This window comes from Crocuta crocuta, unplaced genomic scaffold, assembly GCF_008692635.1.
Source record: "Crocuta crocuta isolate KB4526 unplaced genomic scaffold, BGI_CrCroc_1.0 scaffold112, whole genome shotgun sequence".
In the NCBI taxonomy this organism is placed as follows: domain Eukaryota; kingdom Metazoa; phylum Chordata; class Mammalia; order Carnivora; family Hyaenidae; genus Crocuta; species Crocuta crocuta.
In genome coordinates, this window is record NW_027528818.1 from 3,588,545 (window position 1) to 3,604,635 (window position 16,091).

Sequence of the window (16,091 nt, forward strand, 5' to 3'; positions counted from 1 at the left end):
TTAGAGGGAGAGTATGTGTATGTGAAAGGGGGAAGGGCAGAGGAAGACAGAGGATCCAAAGCAAGTTCTGAGCTGACAGCAGGGCTTGAACCCATGAACCGTGAGATCATGACCTGAGCTGAAGTAGGACTCTTAATCAACTGAGCCACCCATGTATCCCTATCTCCTATCTTTTATCTTTGGTTGGCCAGAGTAGTTGTCTGCCTAATAAATTAGAAATAATTAAGGATTAGAACAATTAATTAATTAACACAATTACGTGTAAAATAGCTCATGGCATTAAGTTTATGGATGAGACACACTAAATTTGTGTTAGCTGAAAAATAAAGAAGATACTTTTGTTAATTCAATATATATTTGTTGAGCATCTACCCTGTGTCATGCAGTAATAACCCTTCTCTTACAGTCTCCTGGGTGAACAAGTTATATTTAAAAGAAGATACACAAAGGACACCTGGGTGGCTCAGTTGGCTAAGCATCTGACTTCAGCTCAGGTCATGATCTCACCATTCATGGGTTCCAGCCCCACATCAGGCTCTGTGCTGACAGCTCATAACCTGAAACTTGCTTCAGACTCTGTGTCTCCCTCTCTCTCTGCCCCTCTCCTGCTCACTCGCTCTCTCTCTCTCTCTCTCAAAAATAAATAAATATTGAAAAAATGAATGAAAATAAAAGAAGATACACAGAGATTTTTCAAAGATAGAATATATAAGATAAAGAACTTAGAAGATGAAGTATGCATTTAAGAGTCATTAGCAGGTACATAGCTGAAACTGAATAAAATGAGAAGAGAAGTAAGAGGAAAATATTAAGCAAATCCATAATACAGAGATATGGGTCATAGAGATAGCCTTAACCTGAGGACTAGGAGGCACTAATGGTTAAAAATCACGTGCAACTTGGGTATCAAACCAAGATATCAAGAGAGAAAATAATCACATTACTTTGTTAAATCTTCCTTCATTCACATTTATGTGACAAGCACTTGTTAAGCCTCTCTCCTTACAACACGCTTGTAAGGGAGGTTCTATTTTTATCCTCATTTAATAGATGAAGAAGTTAAGCAATACTTCTAAGATCACAGAACTGGTAGGTATCTGAGCAAGGATACAAGTCCAGGCAAAGGATTTCTGATTGAATTTGTCAAAAAGAATCTGGACCCTCAGAGTAACTGTTGGCAAGAAATGCTTAGATCTTAAGAGCGGCTCTGCATATGGACTTACTTTATGTCTGGATATCAGTCATATCTAATACTTTACTTGTTTGCTAATTTTTTTCCTGATCTTCCAAAGCCCTAAACTTCTATACCCCCACTTGCTAATTCATAGCTTTGTCATCTAGTCACACTGGATGCTTTTGAGACCTCACCTTATACTTTTCACTGCTAGGACTTCAAAGATTTGCCCATCTCTACTTTCCACAAACTCAAGCTTCACATCCTCTGGGGAACCTTCTCTGGTCATCCATGCCAGAGCTGGTTTTATGAGTGTGGGACCAGTGCAAGTGCACAGGGTCCTTCACACAGCAGGGCCATCTGCTATGGGTTTAATACCCTGTAGTCGCCATCTTGCCTTCTCAAAAATTTAGTGTTTTAAATAAAGTCCAATAGGGCAATGGAAGCCATGCCTGGAACTGTGAGATTTAATTCACCTACACTTCTGCCTCCCATTTTCTCCAATGCCTGCCCAGTTCCCCCATCCTTCTCCTAACCCAGTGACCTCTTTCTGACCCCATCCTCACCTGTCAAGGGGCCTGAGTGCAGATGTGAGATAGTCAGGATCAGGCTGGGTACCTTTGATACTCTGTATACATGTGCCACAATGCCGAAGGGATTATGACATGAAAGGGTAAGTAGAATCTCAACCATGACAGGTTGAGAGAGATACTACTGAGCAAGAAAGGAGAAAGGTTGTTTTCTCCTTTTGAACGGGGGTCTCTCACATTTTGATTTTTTCATTGAATTCTGAAAATTATGCAGTCACACTTTCTACAAGGGTTTCAAATACAAAGTCCCTTGGGCCTCATACAGGGTAACATGAATGAGTCAAGTGAATTGGATGGTTGGACACTGGGGCAAACTAGGAAGTATATATCCCTTCAAAAGTGGGCCACCACTCAGATTCAGCCAATCATTCGCACAAAGGAATCTGAACCCGAAGCTGCCATTATCTTCTGATTTTTCAAGTAAATCTGAATTTTCATATGAAACATTCAAATTTCTTAAAGGTCAATAATTGACTTTTAAGAATTATAAAATTGTGAGGACGGCCAAATAAAATACCAATGAGGGTTAAATATGACTGGGCCACGGGCCACGATTTTGCAGCCTCTGAATCTCTGGCTTATTGAGAATGCTGTTTTAAATGTTACCTCCTATACTAGACTTGGCTCTGTGAGAAAATATATCAAGTATTTGTGGTTTGCTCTTGAATCTCCAGAACCTAACATAATTCTTGGCAATTCATAGAGACCAGTATTATGAAATAAAAGCCTAGTCACCTTGATCTATAACTGCTACCTGATGAGAAATGCTTAGGCAGGTAATTTTTATATTATTAAGTGAATATCTTCAACATATGTGCATATTTATGCATACATACCTGAAAATCATTATATTATCAGAACTCATACTCAAATTATCAATTTATCATTAGATAATTATTTCAGTGGTTTTATAATATGAAACACATCTTTTATTTTGTAAAGTGCAAAGATACAAGCAAAAAGCATCATTTTCATCAAAGGACTTAAATATTAATATTCATGAATTTTATGAATTTCTTCACATAAATGATTAGTATTACATTGGGAAAGAAGCATCAATGAGTCAGGCTTTTAAAAACTCAGAGGTCAACAGGTAAAAAAATCTTTTACAGTATACTTACCGGCTTAAAAAAACCAAACAGTAAAAAATAATTGAAAGATACCACAGATACTTTTTATTATAAAATTAGGATTTCAATAATAATTGTACATTATGAAAGTTTCAAATATCCTCTCAGAAAACTGTCCCTTAAAATGTGTCCCTTAAAAATTGGGCAATGAATTATAATGTAACAAAACAACACTTGACTCAGGCCTAAGATTCTTAGCAAGTCCTCAGTTTACTTTTTTGGCTATAACCTTTGACAGATCACTTACATTCTTTGGACCTTACTTTCCTGGTAAAATAAAGATCATCTGCAAAGTTTTGAAAGTCTCTTCCAATTCTAATGTTTTATGATCATAAAGGTGTCACATTATTTGAAGTGATTTTTTTCTTTCAGTCATTCAACATATTTTAATTGAGTACCTACTATGTGCCAGGCACTATTCCAGACACTGAGGATACAACAATAAACAAAGCAGGAAAAAAAATCTGCCCTCCCATATGTTTGTACCAGAGAGACATTAAAACATAAGAAATAAAGGTATTACACAAGGTATTAATGGTGGCAAATGATGTAGAAAAATATGAGCCAAATTAGAGAGTTTTGGAATATTGTTGGAGGGTGGAAATTGACGTTTAAGGGAAGTAGTCAATGCCTTTATTGAGAAGTTGATGTTAGAACAAAGACACAAAGAGGAAAAGATATGAGCCATGTGGACATCTTGGGGAAGTATATACTGGACACAGAAAACAGCTGGTGCAAAGTACTTGAGACAGTACTGGCCCTGCCATGATCAGAAAACAGCACAAATGCCAGTTTGAATAGAGAAGGGGGAGGGAAAAGAGTAGAATATGAATTTATCTAGGTAACTTGGAGAAAGTTTCATGTAGGGCCTTTGTACTGACTTCGACTTTTACGCTGAGAAAAATTAGAGCAGTCAGAGTTTTGAGCAGAGGATTAACCTAATATGACATAGATTTCAACACCTAAGCTGTTATGTTGAGATTAGACTATAGATGGAAATGATAGAATTGGGTATAGACAAGTTGGAAAGCTTATCTAAATATGTAGGTGAGACATGATAATGGCTTGGACCAAGAAGAAGGTGGCAGTGGAGGTGATAAAAAGTGTTTGGACTCTGCACCTATTTTGAAGGTAGTGCTGATGGGCTCTTCTGATGGTTTGGGTGAGAGAATGAAAGAACAGAAGGAGTTGAGAATGATTCAACATTTTTAGCATAAGTATCGGGAAGGATGAGGAAGACTGGGTAGACGAGGGTTTGTGGTGAAGAGGAGCTCATTTGGGAAATGCCAAATTTACATAGAAATATCAAGTATGCAGTTAGATATAAGAGTCAGTTCAAGAGAGAGGTTCAGGTTAAAGATATGCATTTGGATAAAGAGTACTTTTCTCATGATGAGCACTGAGTAAATCACTATATGATACACCCAAAACTAATATAACAGTGTATGTTAACTATACTAGAATTAAAAGTTAAAAATTTAATTAAAAAGGTGTAAATTTGGAAATTGCCAACATATAAATGGTACTCAAAACCATGAAACTGAAAAATGTCAACAATGGATTGAGTGTTCAGAGAAAAGGAAATTAACATACAGATTATGCTGGGGATGTTCCAATGTAAAAGGGTCAAAAAGAAGTGGAGGAACCAGCAACAGAGTGGGATAAGGAATGGCCAGTAAGGTAGGAGGATTTTAGGAGAATATGATAAACTGAAATCCAGGGTGAGAGACTCCAGGAGGGAGCAACGTATAAAAATTGCTTTGTGATTGTACTAATTTTTTAAGATTGTAGCTAACATTTTGGGGTTTCTTCGTATGTGCTGGAAACTTTAAAAAAATATCGTCTATATTATTTAATTCTTGTAACACACATAGGGATAATTCTACATAATTAATAAACGAAGAAGTAGAAAGGTGAATTACATGCACACACTGTCAAGCCCCATCCGGTGGCAGAGCCTGGCTTCCGACCCCAGTGGTCTCCACTGGGAGCCTGTTCTACTGACCACTATGCTACACTGCTTCTGTTCTTTCTAGGAAAAAGCGTTAGTGATATTGAGAGATGACTTTTTGAAAATCAATTCTGTAGATATCTCTTAATCATTTACTATGGAATGGTACCTTAGGCAGAAATTAAGAATTGCCACATATTCAAAAATTGCACTTACTTAAAATTACTTAAATTATCATAAATCTGGTGATGCTCACACCAACAATAAAACTGAGATAGAGAAAGAGATTCATATTTCCCATGTGGGAACATTGGGACATATGATTATTGAATGGAATGGCCTGAGAAGTAGTATCATTTACATTATGTTTAGTTACTTGTCTGCTCTCTCAGCTCTTATAAATTAAATCTATTTACATGAGACTTTATTACTTTGTAAAATAATTTTTTAAAATGGTGCACTATATTCCAAGGGCCTTAAAGTTTACTAGAAAGCCCCTACACTCACCTGGAGGATAGAAATGCCTTTCCTCTTCCCTTCTCTGGATCGTTTTTCAGCCAACTGAATATCCATTCCTTCTCTCTTCTCAGTCTGAGATACTGCACAAAATTTAAATTACAGAAGCTATCTGGTGCAGATGTATTGGTGATTTCAGGTTGCTCAGTAATCTACGACCTATGCAGCTTATTCTTAAATGTTCATCGTATTTNNTTTTTTTTTTTTTTTTTTTTTTTAAGGCCAAAAGGCAAAATAAGCCCAATGGATATGAGTGTGTGACTTTTCCAGGTTCATCACAACCCCCAATTCAAAAGTTTTGTGCTACAATAAATACATAGCTTGTTTGATTAATGGATTTAGTTCCTGGAAACTGTCTTAGCAGAATTTACTTAAGGCTTTCAACCCTGTGCTACAAAATGAGAAATTTAACCAGGATATCAGTTGATGCATTTCCTTCGCTATTTTTCTAAGAGCAAGATTGGAAAGTTTTATGACACTGTGTTCTCAAGCTGGCAGGATTTAAACAAGCAAAGTTCCCTTGCCACAAGAAAAGGTTGCCTTTGTTCTTCTAGCAGCTTGTTTCAAGTTGAGCAGTACACTCATTTCTAATACATCTGGAAGGTGCCAAGATCAGTCGCTTACCTTGGATCATAGTTCAGCGGACACTATGATGATTACATTTTAAGATTCGCGTCTGTCCTTTGTGTAAATACCCCTGTGGCCTTTAAACCACTCAGAAGACATAGACTGCTCTCTGTGCGACTTTCCCCCCAGGATCACCGTAAACCCTACTTCCTTTTGCCCTGCCTGATATTTCTAGATTTCTAGTATTTCTAGATTTGGCCTTACTTCTTAGCTTTTGGCTCTCTGCTCACATATACTTTGTACCTTCCTGTTTCCCTCCCCAGCCCTACTTGCCTCTTTCTCTATCCCTGTTATGACGACTGCCCACTAAGTTTTTTATTGTTTTCCCTTCCTCCCATAGCTTCAGGCTCAACACTTATTTCTACTGTACTCCTGCCTTGTCTAAGACTTTCAGAAATGTTAGCTCCTCCTCTCCTCCCTTCCAATCCCTGCACGGTACCTTCAATCAGTTTATGGCAGCTGTTTCTGGGACTTATCAAATCATCCACTTCTCCCAGACTGTTCCTACAAAGCTTTGTTTTATGAATGTTCACTACCTGCAGCTTCCCTGAACTCCCTCCACATTTGACTTCCTTCAAATGTTCAGCAAACAACACAACCATGAATGACTATGATCCTCTTACCAAAGATGAACTCTGTTGCCTCTAAACTCTTAGTTCTTCTAAACTTGTTTTGTCACAGTCTCAATTTTTATAGCACTTATCAGACTCCCTTATATAGTAGATATTACTTTGCACCTCTTACTTTTCCTTGTATATTTTAAGCCCCTTGAGAGTGGGGGTCATGAGTTATAAATATAAGTGTCACCCATAGGACCTCACTTCCAAAAGGTTCTATCTGTCTAACAGATGACTCTATTTCTCATGGTGGCAGTGAAGAAAGGAGGGAAAGTGATAAAAGGAAGACAGGTTAGCATTTGTTAAAGTGATATAAATACAGATTGATTTTTTTGGTTCCTGGACCAGAGCCAAGAGATAGATGATAAAGATGGACAAGGGCTTAAGAAGGCTCAGAGGACAGTCTGAGTGGTTGGGGAAGATGTTCTAGACAACCAGGTCTCAGCAGGTGCTTTTTTTTTTTTTCCTGATTATCCATCCATTATCTGATTAGCCTATATCCTGGAGTATGTCCAGATACTTGGAGGCTTCATGTGGGTAGGTGTCCAGGATCTATGACCAAAGTTGGCCACATGTATTATACTCACACAAAAGAGTTTAGCTCTTAGGTGTCTGGAGAGGAAGCCTTTGGTTGACCCTTCTAAGTTATGACGGTCACATTGTAGAATTGTGCCTGAAAGAGGTCTTTCACCCACTGGGGCACAAAGGTAGCTATATCTGTGGTGATATAGGACAGAGATCCATCAAAAGCAACAGAACTCTGAGCAGGGATCATGAAATTTTCCACCCCTGCACCCCAACTATAAACCCAATGTCAATCCTGTACTACCTGAGTTGAGAACAGTATAAAAGCCCTGTTGGCTATGAGTTTGATCTCTGTTCTCACAACCTTGGGGATTTTATCACCCTCCCTAGAGGCTATTCTAATTGCTTAGCTTCACAGTTCACCATTCTTAACGGAGGTGGATCCTAAAAGCTTGGGCTCATTTCTTCTCTTATCTCTTTGCATAAAGTTTAATGGGCACGCAATCTTTTAGCTTTTCTTCTGTCTGAAAAGTTGTGATAACAAAAATAACAATGCAACGAGCTTGTGTGAAGTTAATTATTTTAAATGAGCAAAGAAGACCAAGTACCTGAGAAGAAAATGGCTCAGAAATTGGAAAGAAAGCATTATGCTCTGCTACAGTTGGTTGGTATTTGGCTCTTTTATTTTCCTCCTGAGTAACATAAGAGCCATTGAGCTCAGAGGACGTGAACATCCTGTACAGGAAATAGATGGCGTATGGAGGAGGTGAGGGGGGCACCTGGCAGTCTTTCTTTGAATTTTTCACTGAGCGTCACTTGAATATGTTATAGAAGCAAGGAAAGGGCTGGAAAACAGGCTCTGCTTGGATGGCTTCCAGCACACTCCACAAAGCTCAGGAAAAGCTCAGCTAAGCCACATGCATTTTATGTTTTCCTGAGGAAAGACTTTGCTTGTTGGTCTCAGGGTTAAGGAGTTTCAGCAAGTTTTTATAGAGACACTAAAACATTCTCTTTATATTTTCCTCTGCCACTGAAAGGAGTCCAGGGGATAGAATCGAGGATGTGGGCACTTAAGTGCCTGCTGAGCTGGTTAGCTCCCAGAGAGGAGTTGGTGCAGTGACTACAAAGTGGTGAGCCCCTAGCTACCTATCTTCATTGGGTGTATCCTGTGTGTGTGTGTGTGTGTGTGTGTGTGTGTTGTATACTATCTTAGTTGAAATTTGAATAAATTAAATTGAGAAGAGTGGATGTATGCATTTCAGGACTTCTTATTTTGACTAGATAGTGCAGAATGAACCCCATATTCATTTCTTACAGAACATGGCTTTCTCACAAGAACAAGTGAGCGCCATGTAAATTGTGAAGTATAGAGAGGCAGGAAGGTGAGGGAAGTGACAGTGATCTTAAGACTGTCAAGAACTGTAGCATTTTCCTTTTCCCAAAAATATTTTTGAGGAGAAAACTAGAGCATTTGCTGTTCCTTTGTGAGAATGATTTGGAATGCTCATTGGAGCAAAAAGGCCATTTATGAACTGACTCTGGCTTTTCTTTGGTCTGTCATACACCATTGTGTTTATTTGAGAACCTGAGATTTACAGTGAGTGAATATTAACAGAGAACAAAACCTCTAGTCATTGCAATTTGCATTTGCCAGTGTGGGTTTTTCTTTTATCTGGTGAACTTAAATTATTTCTTTTCCAGAAAACAAAATATAATTTTAGCTTTCTCGCTCATGCTTTTCTATTGGAAGCTTGCTACTGTAATCTTTAAGCCATTCTACCTTCCTCACAAACTTACATTTTTCTTGTTTATAATTAATGTTTTATTATATGGTAATTTTTTTAAAATATTACCTATAAAATGAATATGTAATTATAATAAATGGAGACACTGAACTATTGTTAGCATGCTCCTAGGTTTGATATTATCAGTGTATTTTTTCATGTTTTCAGTTTTATTCTATTAAGGCTAGAAATTGGACTCCTTTTTTAAATTATATGATCGCAGTTTATGAGTAAGAATCAACTGGTTAAGTAAGTGTGAGGAGACGTTTAGAAGTGAGAAAGGAAATTATCCTGGTGCTGATGAAGAAATTTGCAAAGAAAGATATTCAAGAAAAACAATGATCTATATTTAAATTTTAGCTGTCACTTAGTGTCTTTCAAGAGAAGTAAGTGTACCCTTAAGTTTATTTTCCATTTTCTAATGAGGAAGAGCATACAACTCCCTTGATCAAGTTATTGACAAGATGGTATGGTGCAAGGTACCTAAACCAATGCTATGAATAAAGTGGTATAAATCAGGTGCTTGAATGGAATAGTGACACAAAGTAGTTCTACTTCTGCCTAATAAGGCAGCGCCACCTACTGCACACAAGCTTTATTTTGTGTTTGAGATTCTTTAGTAGAAGATCATCTCTAGGACTTAAGCACAGAACAAAATCATTTTGCCCTTTGTTATCTTTTAAGATAGAAATCTACATCAATTTATTGTCAATTTATTATTTGTCTTCCTTGTGTATGTATGTATGTATCAGTCTAAACACTCATATCGAGAATAATAAGAGGGTGGGAGAGAATGGGAGATAAAGAATGTAAATATGAAAAAAGATAAGAATAAGGAACATCCCTTTTTAATGTCTGCTGATATGTCTCTTATTCTTAAAAAAAGGCTGATGCACATTCACATGCCCTTTTACATGTACTAATGACATAAAAATCACTATTAGACAATGCTTGTTTAAACTGAACTGTTGTTCATTTTTCAACCAAGGCTGCTCACAGGTGACTCCTTCATTAAATAATTACAGATTTAATAGGCCTTCATTGGATTCTCCATCTCTACTGGTTTTTTTTTTTTTTACATTCCTATCATAACACTTAATTCTACAATATATTTTAATAATAACTCATAATGTTCCTAATGCATTTTGCATTATAGCATCACATAAGTGTTTACATTAAGTATTAACAAGAGCACATCTTTTTATTAAGTGGGGGTCATTAGTTATTCTTTCAACCATTTTGGTTTATTTCATCTAGTGTATTACAACACAACATGAAATAAGTGACAGTGGATATGGTGCAATGGTAATTATGATTCTTTTTATCATTCCTTATAACTCTTCCAAGGTCCTAACTGGTTACTGACTGCTTATATCATTCACGACCAAGTTTAGACTTTTGTGCTAAGAAGATCATAGCATTTCAGATCCTGATTTATAATGAATTTTTCTGCATACATACACTTCTATTAGATATCATTGTCATGCTACTATTAACTTATGTATATGTTAATGGAATGTCAAACAATTTGGAATATATAGTATTTGACATTTATCAGGACCTTGATTTCCAAATAAACTAAAATATAATAAAACTTATTTCTATATCATGTGCCAATGTCATAATTATATAATCGAAACATGTTTGGTACCTAGACGTACAAAAAGCACAGATGGTTTCAGTGTTGTATCCTGATTTGAAGAAAACCTATTTGAATTGTCAAAAACTTGATTTCTTCATTTTTGTCTCTATCTGTAAAAACTTTTGTCACATTTATTTTAACTGTACTCATTCAATTAAAACCGATTAAATACCTGCTACATGTTAGATTCTATGCTAGGCTCAGTGATTAAAATATAAATTTCTTACTGTCAGTGAGCTCCCTTTCTTTTAGGGCAAACAGTGAGTGGATAGTTCTAGAACATTAAAAACAAGGAACTGTGGGCATAAAAGGAAGTAATCTCCACCAATACTTCAGTAAATCCATACTTCCTGGAAGACAAAAATCCTAAATTAAGTCTGCAGAGACGATAAAGTATTTGTCAGGAAGACAGGTAGAGGGAGTGTGCTCCAGGACTGGAGATAGGATTTGCAAACACACTGAAATGAAAGAGCATGGAGGTTTGGGAAGATACACAGTGTTCACTTCACCTGGGACTCAAGACCGTGAGTGAGGATGTTCCAAGAGGTGAGACTGGACAAGTAGGCAGAGATCAGATAGTGGAGGGTCTTTTATGCTTTAGGACTTTATTCTGAATGCTTTAATGTTTTTAAAATGTTTAAAGTAGGGCAGTGAGGGAGCGAGTGATGGGATGGAATTCAAACTGATTCGAAAGTCCCCTCCAGGGACACTGTTGAGAAAGGGTTCAAATAGGGTGTGACCAGAGGGAGAGGGAGGCGACTGCTCCAGTGAAGATTGAGAAATGATGAAGGCAGAGGGCAAGGGGTAGGTGAATGTCTGGTGGGTTATTACACTGGTAGAACTAATTCAATGTCCCAACAAATGTGAAAACTATAGAAGAAGAAGTCCAGGAAAACTTGCTTCCAGCCTAGAAAGAGTCTGGTGGCCCCATCCACTAGAATCCAGGCAGTACAGACTGGAGGTGAGCAGTGTGGAGAGGAGTTCTACTGTAAAGTCATTCAATGTACCCAGCAGAGAGATCCAACATGTGGCTGGTTACTGACATCTGGAATTCAGAAGAGAGATTTGTGTCAGAGCTCTTCTAATCATTGTGAATCCTTAATGATATGTGCAAATTGACTGAAGAATAATAAATTGGTTCCATCTTCCAAGACCTTCACTTATCCTGCTGTTCTTACATCCCCATCCTCCCCACAGAGGACTGGTACGAACAGTTGTATCCCCTCATCCTTACCCTGAAGGACTGCATGGGAGAAGTGGTGAACCGAGCCAAGCAGTCCTTGACATTCGTGCTCCTTCAGGAACTTGCATACAGCTTGCCTCAGTGCTTGATGCTGACCCTGAGAAGGGACATCGTCTTCAGCCAAGCGGTAGGTGCCTCTTTTCGTTGTGAGCACAGTGCCGTGCCGGGTGGCTAAATATTATCCTTGGTGACAGCAGAGGTCTTCTTTTAGTAGTTTCATTTTTAAAGGGATTCTTTACTTAAATGTTTGGTATGAGGTTTTCTTGTTCATAATAAATATGAACCGAATGGAAACAGCTTATGAGATCTTAAGTATTTATTTCTGCAAAGAGATGGCCAAGACTCTGCAATGTACATTCTGTTTCATGGTGCAGAGAGTCCGTGAAGAACAGGCTGCCCATCCTGTCATGGTATTATGCTCTGGGGTCTCCACACAGTACAGTGTGGAAAGAAAGGGGCGGCTGCCTTCCACAGCAGGTGACAGCTGGGACTGGCACAAGGGATCTGTTTGCAGCCTCTCATTTATACAGCTCCCTGAGGAATCCCAGGACAAGGCCTCATAATGATCTCTTTTTTGTTTTGTTTGCTTATAAATTCAGTTTGCAGGGCAGTAATGCTTAAAGAAGGGTTTGACAGGACCACCTCTTTGCCCACCCCCAGCCCTATCTCATGACACCAAGGCTGGTCTCCATCACAGTGGCTGTCCTAGGGGCCGTTCTTCTCCCTTCCGCCTCCACACCTATACCTGAGTTTTATAGATATACATATGGAGGAAAGGAGACAGAAGCCTCTCTTTCTAAACATTCCAGGCAAAGGAAATATCTTAACCCAACTGTCTGTGTATCCCACTATTTCATGGATGTTTCACATACTTGAAAAATTTTAATTAAATCTGTGATGCCTCAAAAATCTTAAATATTTTTCAATTAAAGTTTGCTGACCCCAGTCAATTTATTCATTGACTTTTTTTTTTTTTTTTAGCTTGCTGGATTAGTTTGCGGTTTTATCATCAAACTACATACAAGTTTGCATGACCCTGGCTTCCTACAGCAGCTCCACACAGTGGGGTTGATAGTGCAATACGAAGGACTGCTAAGTACATATAGTGAGTATTGCTTTGGCACATGCTAAAATCGTATTCTTATTCATAAGGATAGTTGATCCATAGATTCTATGGTTAAACTTAAAAATGAGAAATAAACCTTTATGACATCAGGCCTTACAGAAATAATGTAACTTTCAGTTCTGTGCATTCATTCACTTTGTAACTGTACTCTTATTCTCATTATGTTTTGAAATTGGAATTATGGATTATTTCGTAGTGGAGTCCTGAGCACCCATCTGGCTTTTTTAATATAAAAGGCTCTTTGCCAACAGAGTTTCAATGACTGGATTTTTAAAGTCCCAACTCTCGAATGTCTGGAGCTGCACTATTCAATACATAGCCTGGTGGGGCTATTGAGCACTTGAAACGTGTCTAGTCCAAATCAATATGTACTAGACATGCACATCAGATTTCCAAGACTAGTAAAAACTAGTTTTATATTAATAAGTAATAATTTTATATTGATTCATAACTAAAAGATATTTGGGGTATATTGGGTTAGAGTAAAATATATAATTAATATTAATTTCACCTTTGTAAATTTTATTCTTTTAAAAACATGACCAGCAGGAAATTTAAAATTATATATGTAGCCTGCATTATATTTGTATTGGATAGTGTTGATCTGGCATCTAACTTATTTCCTCCTTATTAGGCTTTCTTTGTTAGTGTGCTGAGAAATAAAACTAGCGTGAGCCTGGGTCAGTGGTCTACAATTCAGCCATCTCTATTATTTCTAGAAAATCAAATATCATTCCTTCCAATGGAAAGAGATCTGCATGATACTTTGTTTTGTAAAGGAGTTAAAACTTCTCTGCAGCCGTCCAGCAAATGTACACATTCTTCTTTCCCTCAAAGGGTACTTGGACTGTTGGAGTCCACTGAAATGGTATTTAGTTCACTGGTGAAATCCTTCAGCCTCTGAGGAAAAGTGTTTAGAATATATTCACTGCACTCAGAAACTCATTCACTAAAAGGCTAGAACAAATCTTAGCAGGGAGGTGTAGTACCAAATGACACTTTCTTCAATAGTATATTTGTAACAGTACTCCTTCTCCCTTGTGTAGGTGATGAAATCGGAATGCTAGAGGACATGGCTGTTGGCATTTCAGATTTGAAGAAAGTTGCATTTAAAATAATTGAAGCCAAGTCCAATGATGTCTTGCCAGTTATCACAGGAAGGCGGTAAGTGGTACCCATTTCCTTGAGACCAAGCTTTGGTAGATATTTGTCTTAACTCCTGACAAAGGAGCCAAGGAGAATTAAGGTTTGGCTTGGAAAATTTTCTTCTGTTCTTTTTTTCCCCTTTTTTGTGTGAAATACATTAGGTGATACAACGGGAGACGATTTTGAAAAACTCCCAGAAGTCTCACGAATGTTTATAAATTGTCCGGTGGTGAGGTGATCCTGGTAGTGTTCCCCATGAAATATGAGGAATTCAAAAGAATAGCAGGCATCAGAAGATCATTTTTCACTTTATTAGTATCTATTCCAGAGCTCTGGATGTTTTTACTTTTGCTGGAGTCATTTGGTTAATAGTGTCATAATTCCTGAAATGACTTTATATTAAATTCTATTAAAAGCAGCAACATTTTAGAAAGGATCTATTTCTGTGTCAGGGGCATATACCACTATTTTTCTTAATTATTTTTGACAATTCACTCACAGACTCAAATTTCCGAGAATGGTTTTAAGTAAATAGCTTTGAAGGTCAGTGTATGACGGACAAAATAGAAATAGTTAAGAAAAATGATGATGTGTAGAATAGACCTCCAACAGAAAAATTACATCCTTTGGTAAATCATTTCAGTCAGAAGTCCACCAGATTGTAACCATTTGGGAATTAGTTCTTTTAAATGCTGCATGAGGATATTTGAAATTTGCAACATACTTAGATCACAATGAAAAATATGAATGTACTAAAGAGAAGGCCCTTTTCATACTGCAGAGAGATGGAGAGGAAAGTAAGTAGAAAAGTTCAAACTAAACTTGCTTTCTTGGGGTACCTGGGCGGCTCAGTCGGTTAAGCACCTGACTCTTGATCTGAGCTCAGGTCATGATCTCATGGTTTCTAAGTTCAAACCCTGCATCAGGCTCTGCACTCAGGGTGTGGAACCTGCTTGAGAGTCTACCTCTCCTTCTGTCTGCCCCTCCTCACTTGTGTGTGCTCTCTTTTTCTCTCTCAAAATAAGTAAACATAAAAAAATATTTAGCTAACCTTGCTTTCTTGTCTATAGCCAACATATCATAGTTATTTTAAACTTTGTATGAAGGATGCTCAGAGACACATGATTGAATGAAAGGTGACTATTTCTTATACATAAAGAAAAAATACCCTCATAAAACTAATGAACTCATGCTTAATTTTCCATGCATTGGAAGAAAAAAAATCATGCATACACACACCTGGAAAATAATACCACTCTATATTACCGTGGAGATTATTATCAAAAGTGGAAAACTAATACTTTGATCACAATTAATACAGAAAACTTACCAGGCCATTTGGTGTTGGCAGAGTGTAGAGGCTTTTTCCGAGGGAGTGTACAGGCTGTACCTAAATTCTAAGGTTGTGAAACAGATGCCAGTGGAACTTTTAGAATAGCAAAGTGAGCACCTTGGCAAATCCTCTCTCCCAACAGCAACACTCCAGTTGGACAGAACCGTCCAGAACAACCATCTTTAGACTAAGGAAATAAATGCGTACACAAACTCACAAGTACTTATTGATGAAAAACTAGTGGACATTGGTTAAGACCGTCGGTGTCTGTTGGCTCTCTTGCCTGGAGTCGCTCCCATCTGAGCCGGCGGGGCAGCTGGGTCAGCACAGTTCCGCTGCAGTGACGCATCCTGAGAAGACCCGCGGTTTCACTACCAGCGGGGGCTGACTTGATTTAGGCTGGAGAGCAGGAAAAAGCACACCTGAAAACTTGTTGGGCGCAGTGGTGCTGCTGATAACAATGTCATTCACAATAGCATCCAAAAAAATAATAATAATTACATTGGACCAAATTTAACAAAGTACCCTAAAAATTGTACACAGAACACACAAAATCGTGCTTAGAGAAATTCATAAGAACCAACAAACAGGAAAGACAGTCCGTGTTCTCAGATTAGGATATTCAGTATTGTTGAGATGGCAGTTCTCCACGAATTGATCTATAGATTCAGTTCAGTTGCTGTCTAA

General features: G+C 37.8%; 1 protein-coding gene across 2 annotated transcripts in view; it reads left to right on the forward strand.

The window, feature by feature from the left end:
• The window catches only part of INPP4B (inositol polyphosphate-4-phosphatase type II B), a 367,279-nt gene that overhangs the window by 266,660 nt on the left and 84,528 nt on the right, over window positions 1–16,091 (forward strand). For both annotated transcript variants that reach the window (XM_077755934.1, XM_077755935.1), the window contains exons 15-17: window positions 11,754–11,926; window positions 12,781–12,904; window positions 13,972–14,089. In XM_077755934.1, the coding sequence (XP_077612060.1) occupies window positions 11,754–11,926; window positions 12,781–12,904; window positions 13,972–14,089 (415 nt within the window). The remainder of the gene's footprint in view (window positions 1–11,753; window positions 11,927–12,780; window positions 12,905–13,971; window positions 14,090–16,091) is intronic.